Source organism: Lonchura striata, chromosome 2, assembly GCF_050655825.1.
Source record: "Lonchura striata isolate lonStrDom1 chromosome 2, ASM5065582v1, whole genome shotgun sequence".
Taxonomy (NCBI): Eukaryota; Metazoa; Chordata; class Aves; order Passeriformes; family Estrildidae; genus Lonchura; species Lonchura striata.
Window position 1 is genome coordinate 105,254,306 of NC_140704.1, and position 15,385 is coordinate 105,269,690.

Consider the following 15,385-nt stretch of genomic DNA (forward strand, 5'->3'; position numbering starts at 1 on the left):
AAAATGACTTTTGCTTTGGCATTTAATCTACTGTGATCTGAATAGAAAGTGTTGTGTAAAAAAAATCCTGAACATAACTATTAAAGGAGAATTGAGACTGCTGTAACAGTTTGGAGTACAATATATGACTAAAGCGATGTTGGAAATATCCCCAGATGAACAAACTTCAGAAAATGCAACACTAAGGTTACATTTTAAAAAATACCTATGAAAAGTAATAAAAACTTCTAATAAGATACTGAAGCACTTAAATATGCCATTTAGGTGAGTCCATGCAGCATATGTATGCTTGTGATGATGGAATTACACTGTTGGAATAGTAAACAGTCTTAAATTAATTTTTATGTTCCATTTTTTCCTCCTCTATTCTCTCTTTTCTGATAATATTACAGCATTCAAATGGATACAGACCCTTTGAACTTACCAGCTTTGCACAGCGATACTTAGAGATACATTTATTTTAAAAAATCAATTAAAATTGTTAGCAGTATTATTCACTTTCTTAGAGATTCAACAAATTCTTTGTCATGCCCCATAATTAGATCAGAATGAGAAAAAAAATAGCAGTATGGTATGAAAATGCACCTTGCAAACAGTTGCCATATGATATGATATGATGTAATATCATATCAATCATATATCATATCATATCAATCATATCATATCATATCATATCATATCATATCATATCAATCATATTCTTTGTCATAACCTAAGGCTCATGGCCATGTAAGACCTAATATATGTGACTTTTAAGCAGGTCTCAGGGACAACTGGCCATTCAATTCCATGTCCCATTAGCACATCCGAAGCTCTGAGGAAGTTCCAGGTGTACAAAAAAATTCTGACATACTCTTGCTGTTTTAAGGAAGAGGGTAGCAAAAAAAGATCAGAGGACTACCTGCCTAGACATGAATGCACAAAAATGTTTCATTGTTGTTGGAAACAATGTGTGCAGCATGCTCCAACTTTGTGTTTGTCAATCACGTGTCAAGAGGTGCATGTGTGTGTTGGAGGCAGCAGTCCAATTAGAACACGTTCAAATAGTTGTACTGAGGTTACATGCCTGTGGCTGGGGGGGGGCATGCCATTACTAATCCAGCTCTTGGCTGGATTACCTTTGAAAAATAAGAAATTGATTCCTCTTCCACATTTGAAAAGCTTTTGGCCCTCTTGAGTCCAGTTTTATGTTCCATCTGGGCTGAAGAGAAAGAGGGTAATGAAGCCTTCACATCCTGCCTGGCTTCCTTCAGGCTTGATCAGAGGGGAGAAAGCCCTTTGCCAGGAGTTTGAGATGTGCTGGGGTACATTTCTAGAGCTACATGCCAGATTTTGGTCCCACTGGGTACCATTAGAAATGACACCTGCAGTGACACCTGAAAGCAAGCCCACTTTTCTCAGTCTTTCAGCCCAGTTCTGAGACAAATGTTCTCTCTCCTTTCTAGCCTCCATTGTTTTGTCAGACGTTGTTGGTGGAGTGAAATCAGAACCCAGTGCTCAAACTCCAAACCGAGGTGTTTTGCAATGTGGTTTTTCTTTTTTTAGTCTTGTTGGACATACAGAAGCCTGTTATACATTTAGGACTTAAATTAAGGAATTGATATTGTGAATTCTGGTATTTGGCTGGGGCAATGTTCTCTTGCACATCTGTTCTGTCCACACAGCTTTCTGAACAATACATATCTCATTCTCTGTGGGATGTTCAGCTTCCATTCATGTCCCAAGGATTTTTACATTAGGGCAACTGAACAGTTGAGGTATGTTTTAGCAAAGGAATTGCAATATTGAGAGTGAATTAGAATTTTAGAAAATTAAAGGACGAAAAAAAAATATTCTTTCCTCATTGTAAGAAGGTCTATTTTATTTCACCTGTCTCTTTTCTCAGCATATCAATTCTGTACGCATATGGTTAATTTTTCCTTTGTGCCATTTAGAATCAAGTTTCCAGTAGAAAGAGAAAAATGTAAGTAAAAACATAGTTAAGTGGGTTTACCCAAACCCTACTATGAATTGAAACTCATCTCTTTTCCAAATCTGTCACTTCTTCTTCCTTAACATAAATTACGTGTTCAGTAATTCACTTATTTTAGCACTCCCATTTCTCCCAAGTTGTTGATGTAGCTCCAAACTTTTGAAATCCGGGTCATAATATTTCTTACTTTTCTCCAAATACTTCTAGTTTCCAGTTTCTAGTTTCTGCTGGCACAGATGAATGTGGTGCAAGCAAAGTGCTCATGCTCAGTAGAATCTGATGGTGGTCCTGTCCCACTGATGGCTGTGAAGAGAGTGACCCTTGAAGAATGCTGTAACCTGCTCTGAACATACTCAGCTGCCTTCCAGATGTGTTTTTAACCTGCCATGTTTACCAGTACACTGAGAGACTATTTATTATCCTGACTGTTAATAGTCCTTTACATTTTTTCCTAGCTTTGTGCAGAAGGAGATCTTTTTACAACATTTCAGCATTTGAAGAAATATATTTTTGGCTTTCCTACAATTCTTAAAAGGATGACAGCTGTAAAAGATCTTGTTTAAAGAAATGGTTTGCTCAATTTAAATTCAAAGATGTTTGTTTTCAAACTTGTAAGAAGTGATACTTGTAAGAAGAGATATATTTTGAAGTGATACAGAAATACTGAAAGATAGACCTGACAGTTTGGAAATTCAATGTGCATTGACTAATTGTATTGCATTTTTTCACATTTGGATGCTGACTCAGACCATTCTATCAAAAAATTTCAAATCCACTTTCACATGAAAAATTTGTTGCTTGATACCTATTAATTCCCAAGCACTAAGTTTGTGACTTAGAACTTCATAAATCACCAGATTGTCTTTGAAATTTGTACATTTGGACACACTTCTAAAGTCCACACAACTTATATTGTCACACTGTCTTTCTCCAGCTTTGAGACAGCTTTTTTTTTTAGTTATATTTAGTTGTATTCTGAGGGTGTGCTGCTTGTAATACCATAAGCCTGGGATCTGGTAATGAAGAAGACAAGCATCAAATATTGAAGCTTGCAAAAGAATTGTAAAATACAGCAGTCCCTGGACTACTTTACGTATATGACATCATATAAAAAAAATTGTTTAATAATATGTAGATTGTCATATGTTTGTTCTTCTAAAGCTTTTGAAAATATTGCCTATTTTATTGCTTTTGTAGTGCTTAGAAGTTGTTGTCCTAAGACAGGACACCAGGCCTGCTTCTGCAGAAGGAGAAGAACGAAAAGTGGCTCAAAGATTTTAATAACCAGTCTTTTTGATGTAATTCTCTGACACCCAGGTTGTCTCTTTTCTATGTGAACTCTGGTGACAAGTGAATAGATAAAAAAAAAAGGGTGTATCTAGCAAAAAAAGGGTGTATCTAGTTCTTTTCAGACTGCAGAAAATTAATCCATGGGCTCATTCATACCATTTTAGTTATTTTTGAAAAAAATAATATTTACTATATTTAAAAAATATACTGCTGTTTAGGCCATTGATGACCTATGCTTAAACTACAAAAAATCTAAAATTTAAAATTTGGTTTATTATCTAGATACAGAATGTGAACCATCATCTTCTTTCTAGTAGTTGCTCATAACAGTTGTTTGCAGAATAAGTATGAGCAGAACAGGCTGCATGCAGAGTGAGCATTTCCTAGGTATATTCTGCTAGTTCTGCCCTCCATAGCCTTGGAGGAGAATTTACAGCCTTGAATAAGAGTTTCAGTAGTCCTGTTTTTTAATGTGTAAACTAAAAAATTAACCTCAAATTCATGGAGCAGGTGGTATAAAATGTAGGTATAAAATGCTTTGGAAGTAGAACTGTTATTGCAGATAGGTCAGGTAGGGTGATATTTAATGTTGTCTCTTATCAGCAATTCAATTTTGTCTTGAAGATGCATATTTCCTGAAATGCTGATGGTTTACTTTATTTATTCATACCTTGCAATTTTGGCTGCCTGTGATTAAGCGGAGTGTTTCCTAGAGGATTTATAAGGCATTTCTAAATCTTCATCAAACATTTTCTGTTGGCTTTTGAATAGACATCCAGTAAATCACAAAGGAACTATGACCAAATGTGTCTGGCACAGGGTTCTTTAGTGTATACTGAAAATTATGTTTAAAACTTCTGAAGGAAGAGGGCAGTTGGCACAAAGCAAAGCATTCACTGGAAGTATGTCTAAACTCCTGAGCCAAACTGAGGTTTGTGTCTTGTTATGCCCTCTGCCCTGGAATAATTTTGTAAGAAGTAATAAGATGAACAGGCTTTTATATTCTCAAAAGAAGAGGTATCATTTCTGTTTTGTCTAAGTACCAGGTAATGTGTTGGTTAGCACTGTGATCTTATTATTATTTACGTGAAATTGCTCTGTAAAGACTTAAAAAACTTAAAAAATTTCTTTCTTTCATTAAAAAAAAAAAAAGTAAAAATTTGGCAATAGCAGTTGTTGTGGTTTGTGATTAAAGAGTACTGAAAGAAACTATAATTAAAGTGTGATTTTTACTATAATGTTGACCATAGGGGACAGTCATGATTAATGTGGAACTGACTAGTAGAAATATCTTTGGTCAGGATATTTTTATGGTTTTATACTGAAAATCTTTAAGCAATGTTCAGAAATTCACCTATTATATCAATGTGTATTTTGTCTTTTAGGGCATACAGGACGATTATTGAAATCTCTGTGTTTCACCAGTCTATCATTCCTGCTGCTGCACATCATCTTTCAGATTACAATAAACAGTCTTGAAGCTGCAAAAACTATTGAACCTGGTTTTAACTGTGAGTAAAACATTTTAGATTTTGTTAGCATTTTAAATGTCAAAGTGCTTCAGTGGTTTGAAAGGTGAAGGGTTGATAAGAAGGCACTTAGCTTTGTGCTCTTGTGGGTTTGCAGCTTGCTCTTGCTTTCTAGCTTTTTACCTGAAAAATTACTGTAAGATAGGAAGACTAGAAGAGCTTAAGAAACAAAAGAAATCTATATATAACTATTATATGTATATACATATATACTTTTTCTTCCCACCAGAAATGCATTTTCTTTGAGTTTACCACTGACTATTGTTGTGACTTCATCTTTTAGGCTTTCTCAAAATTACCTCAGAACCTGAGAAAACTACTCATTTCTGTCATTAGATAATAATTCAGTGAATTAAGAGTAAAATGAAATAAAGTAACAAACTCTCTCTATCCATGTATTATGCCTCTCTCTGGCATGACTCTCTTTAATTTTTCATTTAATTTAACTTTAAATATTGATTCCAAAACTTATATTTCTAAATAATATTTGTCTCCTTCTTGCCTGTGTTGTATGGGAGGAAGAATTTTCAATTTTTCATTTATGTGTAAGCTCGACTTAAAATATATTACATGACATTTTGTATCTTCCTTTCTCAGGAAATGTTGTTCAATACTTCAGAAAGCAAACATTCTTTATTGTGCTAAAGTTAATTAAAATATCTATCCTGTGATTTATATATGTAACCTCCAGGTAGAAACTATTTGTACTTGTCTTACCATGCTTACATTTTAACATTTAAACCTGTCAACTTACCTTTGATAAATGTTCATTTAATTTATCACAAGGTATGCTGCTGCCACTTGAGTAAACAGCTGCACTACAATTCAACACAAGAAACCTTATGTGATGTAAAGCATTTGAGTTAAATAATAAAATCCTAAGAAAGCTTGAATTGAGCAAGTGAGCATTACCATTTCGCCTTTAGCTTAAACCATTTTCTAAAGTAAAAGGCATAATTGTGTTCATGAAATACCAGTTTCGCCTGGAATATCTTGGGCTCTGTTGATTCCAATCAGGCCTTCAGAGTCCAAAAACATACTTTTTTTTTTTTTCAAAAATGTATATAATTCACTGAGTGACCAGGATTGCTTTCCATATGTATTTACTGTTCTTATGACTATGAAGATATAATTTTTACTTAGTTTGGAGGAACTGCATCTAGACACCATTTATATGAGTAAAGAGTTCCAAGACAGAGTTGCACCCACTGGCTTTTTCTTCCTTTTATGGTGAGAACTGGGTTCTGCAGTGGGAATTAAAATAATTATTTCATCCTGAAAAGTCCACTCTTTAAGAAGAAATGTACCATTTTTTACTATTTATTCATATTTGTTGTGTAGCAGCTCCTCTTTCAGCTGCCATTAGTAATGATCTCCTTACTTGGGGCCTCACAGGGCAGTGGGTAGAGCTGCAGGAGTGCATTAAATGTTATCAGACTGCTCTCTGACACCAAGGCCACTTGACATGACATTCCCACAAACTCACCAATAAGCTCTTTTTGCCTCCTGAGTGCAAAGGCTGGTTTGAAGTTGCCTGTTGGGAATGTTATTTTACCAGAGGAGCACCCAAACTGTGCCCAAGTTGTTTGGGAGAGAAGTTGGTTGACCAAAGTTGTTCAAAGAGTTTTTAAATTGTTTAACAAGATTAAATATTTGGCTGTTGAATTTCAGTGCCTGAATACTGAGTAAACTGGCACAATTTTCTTTTCTTTACAGTTGGTGAGATCCAGGTGAAGCCAATAAAAAGGGCAAACTGATACTGGCATTGCTGGACCCCCAGGGTGCTTAAGGATTAAAGGGGCTAGAAAAGGCCAAGGCATTTGCTAGGTCAGGGAATAAGGTCAAATACTGTCATTTAATGACACCAGAACTTAGGTGTTCCTGTGGGGGTGAGAAGAGGACAGAATTCTTACTCCAGAAAGCACCTTGACAGTACTTTTGCTTGTAACAATACAGTGACACAGCCCCACTGGTTTCCTGTTCCACAGCCATATGAGGAGTGCTGTACAAAACTGACTGCAGATGTGGGCTAAGCCGTAGCTAGAGAAATGTGCTTTGCCCATGGCATCTTCACAATGTTATGATCTCTGCATTTTAGACTTGCTGTTAATGTTTTTCCAACTCTTTTTGCTCAATAAGAAATTCAGAAGTGTAGACTGGAAGACTGATGTGTTCTGTTTCTCCAGCCAGACTCAGATCCACTATTAATAAAACATTTTTTTACAGCTACAGTCTTTTCTGATGCTTATCATTAGGAAATTTTTCTTCCATTAGTCAAAATATCCTGTCTTCGTCCTTCAGCCTGATGTGGAAATGAAGAAAAACTTTCCATTAGTCTTTATGGTTACCCATTTTGTATTTCAAGACTGCAGTCATATTTGTCATATGTACTCTTTTCTGTCATTCACTTCTATTTACCCAACCTCAGCCCCTTCAAACTTTCTTCATGCATCACATTTTTTAGGAAGGAGAATTGCTATTGTTGTTGGTCTACTTCTGTTTTCTCCAAGTTTTTCAGTGCCTAAAGCTCAGTGCCTAAAGCTAGGAATTATTTCAGCTGAGAATTTAGTAGCATATACTGAAATATAAAAATTACCCAAGTGTCTGCAAGTCTTACTCCCTATTTATGAATTGGTCTATGCTGCTTTTTGCAATGGTCTCACTTTTTATTTTTAATTCACTGAAATCCACAAATTCTTTTCTTGAAAACAGACAATTTTTTTTTTCAATCCCATGTTCATGTATGTGAGTATTCTTACTTACATATAGTGGAAGTTGATGTTTGCCCCGTTTTTTCCCAGAAAGTTTTATTTATCAAGACTGTTCTATCTCCTTGCTTGGTAGTGGCTTCTCTGATAGGGGCCTTCTGCAATAACACTTTTAAAGGGTTTTGGATAAATAATTTTTTTTTTCTTTAGTATTTGTTTTGATTTTTCTGGAACTGTAGTATGTCCCCGCGTTTAAGTAAATCAAACCATAAAAGGAGCTAGTGGATGCTATGGCAGGTCCCCGCTTAATTATCTACCAAAGGTCATGGGAGTCTGGGGAGGTCCTCACTGACTGGAAGCCAGACAGTATTATTACAGTTTGCAAAAATGGCATGAAGGAAGATTCAGGAATCTACAGACCTTTTATTCTAACCTCAGTTCCTGAAAAAAGTATGAAAAAAGAATATATTAGGTACTATTTAAAGGCATTTAAAGGACAATGCAGTCATCAGGCATGATCAAAACAGGTTAACAAAGGGAAACTCCTGTTTACCTAATTTGATATTCTGCTATAGTAGTCACCTGCCCAGTGGGTGAAGAGAAGGTGGTGGATGTATTTTTCCTGTACTTTAGTAAGGTTTTTGATACTGTCCTCCTGGAAAAAAATTGTTCAGTAGGTTCAAGACGTGCTTGGTTGATGAAGTGGCTGAAGGGCAGGGCTTGAAGGGTTGTGGTGAATGGGGCCACAGGACACTCAGAGCTCAATTCTCTGCCCAGTCTTGTTTGCAATGTATTTGTCTCTTTCAAATCAATCTGGATGAAGGAGTTGAATGCACTATTAGGAAGTTTGATACCAACAATAATCCATGTGGGAGGTGTTGTCTGGGACAAGATGCCTTGCAGAGGTCTTTGTGTAGTTAATCTAACTGCTGGCAGTTTCAGAAGTAGGTGAGAGGGCAGGATAATACTGTCTGCAAATTCTGTAGGTTAGTTTGTCTCAATATTTCCAAATGCCAATATTCTGAATCAAAAGATCATTTTCTAGTTTTAGTTTTTCTTTTCACACTGCTGTATTAAAACTTGTGATAATATTTTCATTTTGGTAACAGAAACACTTGAAAAATATTTAGATTAGAGGTGTGATAAAGACTATTGCCTCTTAAACCTTATACAGTTATAATTTCATTTTGGAAGTGAAGAACAACCATCCTTTTATCTTTTATATCTAGAAGCAGTTTTAGTTGAGCCGTCTGCAAACACAAACCAGACATCTAGAATTTTGGGTTCATTTCAAAACATTCTGCTACTATCCTGGACTTATGTAATTCAAAATCAGTTTAGGATAATTCATGGAATGTTTCACATTTTTGGTTTGTTATCTTTTTCATCCCCTTCCTCTTGTAGTGTTCATACACTTTCTCTTTCAGGATGGTTACAAAATGCTACAGCATTCTCTAAATTATATGTGCTTGTTGATAAAGGTGTTTAAAAACATTTGGGCAACAGAAGGTTCTTGTTTCTTAAGAGCCTTGTGACTATTGCCTAGCACTAATAAAATTTTGCTGTTAGTAGTCTTTATTTAGCTTAATGAAAGATTTCTGGTTAGCCACAATGTCAGTGTGTGGAACTAACATTGAATACCTGCCAGATATAGAAAGGAAAAGAATTGATACAGAAAGGGTGAGCTGGGCTAATCTTAAGGCATCAAGAGCTCCATAATTAAGCTTGTTTTACTGATATCTCCATATAATAGCATGATTTTGAAATATAGCAGTATTCATGCAGTAATAGAATTTCATTATTAAGTTTGTATTTCTGATGGAATAAAATTCTGATTATTAGATTATGTAACATCTTTTGAGTATAGAATCCATTAGGCAGGGAATTGACGATTAGACCACAAGGTAATAGTTGCATTCTCTAGTATGTACAATATAGTTCTTTCCTAGGACTAGTTTTAAACATCTTTAAAAATGGCAATATTACTAGCAGGAATGTTTTCCACAATGTTAATTTTAAACTTTACTTCCAATAAATTAGTGCAATTTTTCATAGTTTGTATATAATAATATGCTGTATGTATATTTTTTTGTGTTTAGTCGGCCTTTAAAATAATCTGGTTTCTTTTTCTCTTAATTGTAGTGATGTACATCCATTTCTTATTTTGTGCTCCTCTATCATCTCTTGGTCTTGACTTCTGTGAATGAATCTACTGAAATGCTTATTCTCTGGAACAGTATTTTTGTTCATGAGAAATGCAACTTAGACTACTGAAACTACTCACTAGTTAAGTTTGTAGTCAATGTTTGTAAGAATACCAAAAAGAGCATTTAAGATATTTCTGGATATTTTTCTTATACGTCACATAAATGAACTGATGGAATTTAAATAGATACCTTTAATTCCTTCTCCAGACTTTCTATGTATTTTTGTTTATTATACCTACTTGGGGTGCTTTATTTACAAAATGGTTATATGTAGAAAAGGGGAGAATAGATTTAAAGCACCAAGTTGCCTAGATAGCTTCTCTGTTAGATCATGGGAACTAAAATCAGATAATTCTCTGTCTCTAGTATGCCATGGTGAATGTCAAACAAATGCATGCCACCATTGTGGAATCATAATAACTTTCTGCTTTAGATAAATTTTGAAATTATTTCTTGGCTTAAAAGACCATTCTGTGTTTGCATTACTATCAGCATGTCCCTGAGGTATTTTGTTATATTAGGAAGCAGCAATACCCAGCACAAATAAATTATGTCTCACCATTTATTGAAAGCTCAGGCTCAGGACTGAAGCTGACCTTTTGTAGGAATGAATAATTACTCCTTCATATATATCTGGTGAGATTTCATGCCTTTTATACCTTCCTGAGTATACTCATAAGGTTGTGCTGATTTTGTAAAGTAATGCTTTGGTAAAGGTTGTTGTTTATTGCTGGATTAATTATCTCACTGGAAATAAAGATGTGATGCTGCTTTTGTTTATAAAGGGAAAAAAAGTTTAAAAGATTTCATAAAGAGTTTCAAATTTCTATTTCAAAGGTAGATGAATGCCAGTCTTTCAAATACAGTGATTTATTAGCCCAACTTCTGTCTGAGGTCTGAGTGTATCTCATGGCCCCTTGTTGGCTGTTCTGACATATCATTTCATGGGAGACTGCCTTGAAAACATGTATTTTGAAAATACTGGAAATTTGAAATACTATGTTATGAAAAAATATACTGATAATTTCCTATTAGTTGTCTTGATAATTTTGACAATTTTACTTTCAAAACTATTGCTTCATATGAAATGAAATTAATCTAAATTGCATTAAGAAAAGGAGTAAGTTTATTGTAAGAAACTTCTGAGCAGAAGTCATAGCAAAGTAAGCATCTTTATACTGAAAAAGTCATCATGTCCTCTCCAATGGTTTTTCTTATCAAAATAAAAGTTAACCTTTACCTTCTTTAAAGACTTCTCAAGCACTTGCACCCCAGACAAAACAGCTCATTCTTCCCTAGCAAACAAACCCATATCTCAACGAGGCAAATGCTTAAGGTTCTTTCCAAACAACTGGTTTAACTGCAAATTTGAGATCTGAAGTGATCTCAATTGTGTGTGCATCATACTCTTTCTTTTTTGCTCAGTGAAATCTATATTCCTTTTTTTTCCCAATAAAAGTGGGCCTTGTCTTTCAGAACATCTACATTTTAATCATATTTTTGTGTGTCATCTAAAAGATTATAATCTTGGCCAAAATCTGAGCAAAAAATAATGCCTGTAAACATCTAAGAAACAGTTTATTCTGTTATCACAGAAGTCATCAGATTGTACTTCTGTGGTTTCTGTACAAGCAGCAAGAAGGTTCAGAAATGAACTCTTGTTTCAAGAACAACTGTGGAAGGTCCAGTTTAGCAAAACTATTATAATAGGGCAACCAGCTGTAGCAGAAGAATCAGAGTAACCTTTTATTGAGAACCCTCTTTATATATTTTAAACTCAAAGTTGTCTGAGCCTGTAATGTCTATGAGAGCCAATATTGTACAAATTTAGTCCAGACTTTTAGCTAGAAGAATTTCAGAGTGGTGAATGGTGCCTCAGTGGGAAAAACAAATTTTAAACCAATATTTTAATAGAAGAGATTATGCAGGTTCTTCTTATACAGGCCAGCAAGACTGATAATACTAAATTCTATAGTATAAAAGTCTATTTTTAATGGAATTTCGATGCCTACATAGTTTTGATGTCCTGAACTACAGTTGTTATTAATAGTTAAATTAGTACAGACAGCCAGTTACCTGGAAAGTCTATTTGTTCAGGTTTTATGAAAGACAAGTGCTGTGATTTAACCTCAAATGGCAAGTACCACACAGCAGTTTGCTCCCCCTAACTCCCAGTGGGATGGGGAGGAGAATCAGGAAAAAAAAGGTAAGGAAAAGCTCAAAACTCATGGGTTGAGGTGAGAACAGTTTAATAATTTAAAGAAAGTAAACTACTACTACTGCTACTTCTACTGATTTTACTGGAAAAAAAAAGATAAAAAGAAAAATAAAACTCAAGACACACATGTGACACACACAAAATAGAATTGCTCGTTACCCGCCAATGTTCATCCTGTCCCTGAGAAGCAAACAGTCCCTTCCAGCCAACTCCCCAGTTTATATGCTGGGCATGACTTTCTGGGGTATGGAGTATCCCTTTGGTCAGTTTGGGTCATCTGTCCCTCCCAGCTTCTTGTAGACCTCCTCACTGGCAGAACATGAGACACTGAAAGGTTCTTGATTTAGGGTAAGCACTACTTAGCAACTACCAAAACATCAGCGTGTTATCAACATTATTTTTAAAATAAACCCAAAACACGGCACAGTACCAGCTACTAGGAATAAAATTAACTCTAACACAGCAAAGCTAGGACAGTCAGTTACTTCTTGTGGTTTGACTTTGTTATGTCCTCAGCAAACTATGTGAAGCTTCGTTACTTATATTACTACCAGGATGTTTGCAAAACGCAGGTTAATAGAATTTTATAAAAATCAAAGCTAACTGTCACTATATGGATATTGTCCTTATCCAAAGCCGTTAAAGCTTTCTCTTGGTGACATCTGCCCAGTGCCATGTGGATAGAAAAATGAAACCTAGTTTGACTTGTAAATTCCTCTAAGAAAAGCTCTTCTGTTGTTTGTACCCCACAACATGTGGCAGGAGTCAGCTGGTGGCTGGAGGGCTTGTAGAAATACCACAGTTTACAGAATAAGGAGAATAGTATTTCTTCAGAGCTTCCTTCTTATCAGCCACTATGCCTGCAGAATAATGAGCTAGAAAGCAGTAAATGGCCATTTGTCCAGATCTCCACTGAGAGACAGAAAATCTCAGACTCTCTGCAGAGATTAGTAACAGTGGCGCTTACAAGGACTGAAGTAGAGCTGAAGCTTCTGTTATGCTATTTCACATGGCAAATACCTTGAAAACCTAGGAAATGACAGAAAGGCAGGAGACTGGACTTCAAGGAAATAATATTTGCTATCACACTCTGGTTTCATCATCTACTGTTTCTTGCATAGGTGATGTGCAGTGTCTGAGTCAAGAAATATAAAAATAATAATAAGGAACTTCTTAATGGAGTCATGAAGAGCTTGAGACTAAAAAGAATGCTTAGCTGTAAAAACTTCAGTGAGGTCCAGATGTGGTGGCACAAATATTGTCATTATATTGGGTCCTAGAAAGGTGTGTGATTGTACAGTATTACTAATGACCATTTCTGACTGTCATTTCAATGATTCCAAGAGTCAAAAATGTTTAACACTTGGAACACATCCAATGAGAAACTTCTAATTAGTCAAAGGTGTTAGCATGGCTTTCTTGTCTCAACAGGAACTTAGAACAATAGTTTATTCTGTATATGAAAGTTAATTTTACTTTAATTCCATGCACATTGGATGCTAACATTTCTTCAACACTTTCCATGCAGCTTTATGTAGCCAGGAAATTTATGACTGGGGAAACAGAAGCTTCCGTAATTGCTTCTTAGGCATGTATGATAAGTCCTTCTTAATTTCTTGCTTGGTGTTATTACTTAGGAGTTTAGTTCATTGTATTATGGAGTCTTTATTTCTGGACTCACAGGCTGCCATGTGAAAACTGAGCAATATTCTAGGGAGTCACTTTGAGGCATGGTACATGACTCCATTTTATAATGTATATGATTCTGCTGTAATGATGCTGGCACACTCCCTTGTGTTCAACTATTCAAGAGACTATTCTCACTGTTCTCACTGCCACTCACTGTTTGTATTTTTGACAGTCAGAATTGCATTAGAGAGAAGACCTGGGAAACTGCTGGGTGGCCCATGGGGCTGTACGGCTTCTTTCTGAAGCTGGTGGACTTTGGAAGGTATTCCCAAGGTGCACCCAAGGAAGCACCCAGGGTACCCACTGATCCTGAGATGCAAACTGGGACAGTTGCTTTTTAGTGTCCCAGTTGTAGCTAGGATGACTGCAGGGTAGTAGAATAGAAGTGTCATCACTGTCAACTTGTTTTAGGGCTGTTTGTAGGAGAAATAGAGCAGCTGTTTTCTGTCTCCCTCTGTCCTCTTAAAGGAAGAAGCAGAAGTAGCAAACACAAGGAAGAAATCAAGGCCAGCTGTGAAGGAGAAGACACTCAATAAAACTTGAATAGATGAGATGAGAGCAGAATGTATGTGTGAAGGAAATAAAAGCAGAAGAGAGTAACTGTTGATTTATACTCGGGGTTAGTGCTCTTAGTAAATTAAGAACTAAATGTGCAGAGTAGGCTTCTATTGTGCACCTCTATTCTACTCTACTTCTACTCTTCTATTTTCGTTGGTAGCCACTTGCTAGCTTGTCCCCTGGTTGTATGTTTAACCTTTGTATGCAAAGCTTATCAGCGTACATTGCCAACTGCTTGTAACTTCTGAGTTACTACAAAACCTGTTCTCTATATTGTGGAAAGTCCTTAAAGACTAGCAAAATCAGAAACTGGCTGCTCAGATGATTACAGTGAAAAAACTTGTCTACAGGGTCAGACCCTTACTCTGACCCAGGTTATCATGACTCATTTGGCAGTGTTTGGCTGTAGCAGAATGAGGTATGTAAGGACAGCACTACAGTGCTTTAGCAACCACCATCTCTGGGTTGGTGTAGGGACCATATTGAAATGTTCCCTTGTTAATCATTCAAATCACTGTAATATAAATATTTTACTGGGGAGTCTTACTGTAGTATTACCATTTGGTAGTAGGAAACTATATATTTGTGTGTTGGACACTGTTTAGACAAATACTTTCCACTGAGAATAAATATTTCACTTTATTTCTGGGGATCTGTCTCTTCTGTTTGGCTGTTTACATTGTTAAGGAGGATTGCTCTTCAGGTAATAATGTTGAATATTTTTAGAAAACCTGATTCGTTAGTGTGATGCTGTGAGCATTTGCATGTGCTCGTGCCCACATTGCAAGTTTGAGAGGGGTTGGTCCCTGGGTCAGAGCCCTTAGGCTTCTGCACCTCTTGGTGATTTACATCAGCAGCTGGAAAGCAATCAGCAAATCCAAGTTGTCCTGCAACAGCTGCTCACTGCAGCCACTCTGTCACAGCTGGACCACCAGCTGGGCATCTCAGCTGCAAGGACAGGTGAGGTGCTGTGTCTGGGGGTGGCAGCTCTGATGGGCCATCCCTGGCAGTGCAGCCCCCAGTGGGTGGGCTTCCCTGGGCAGTGTGGGCTAGAGGCTGCTCTGGACAAAAATGAGGTCTTGAGTTGAGGTTAACCTCTAATTGAAAGGGCTGAGTTTACTGAGCCCTTTATGGAAGCTATGATGTAAAACAAATCACCCTGTAAAACAAAGCAAAAAGCGTTGCTCACATAAGTAGGGCTTGCAGCCATAAGG

At 36.2% G+C, this 15,385-nt stretch overlaps 1 protein-coding gene across 13 annotated transcripts in view; it reads left to right on the forward strand.

Moving 5' to 3' along the window:
• The window catches only part of PIEZO2 (piezo type mechanosensitive ion channel component 2), a 284,271-nt gene that overhangs the window by 95,992 nt on the left and 172,894 nt on the right, over nt 1-15,385 (forward strand). For all 13 annotated transcript variants that reach the window (XM_077784376.2, XM_085571904.1, XM_085571903.1 and 10 more), the window contains exon 3: nt 4,648-4,773. In XM_077784376.2, the coding sequence (XP_077640502.2) occupies nt 4,648-4,773 (126 nt within the window). The remainder of the gene's footprint in view (nt 1-4,647; nt 4,774-15,385) is intronic.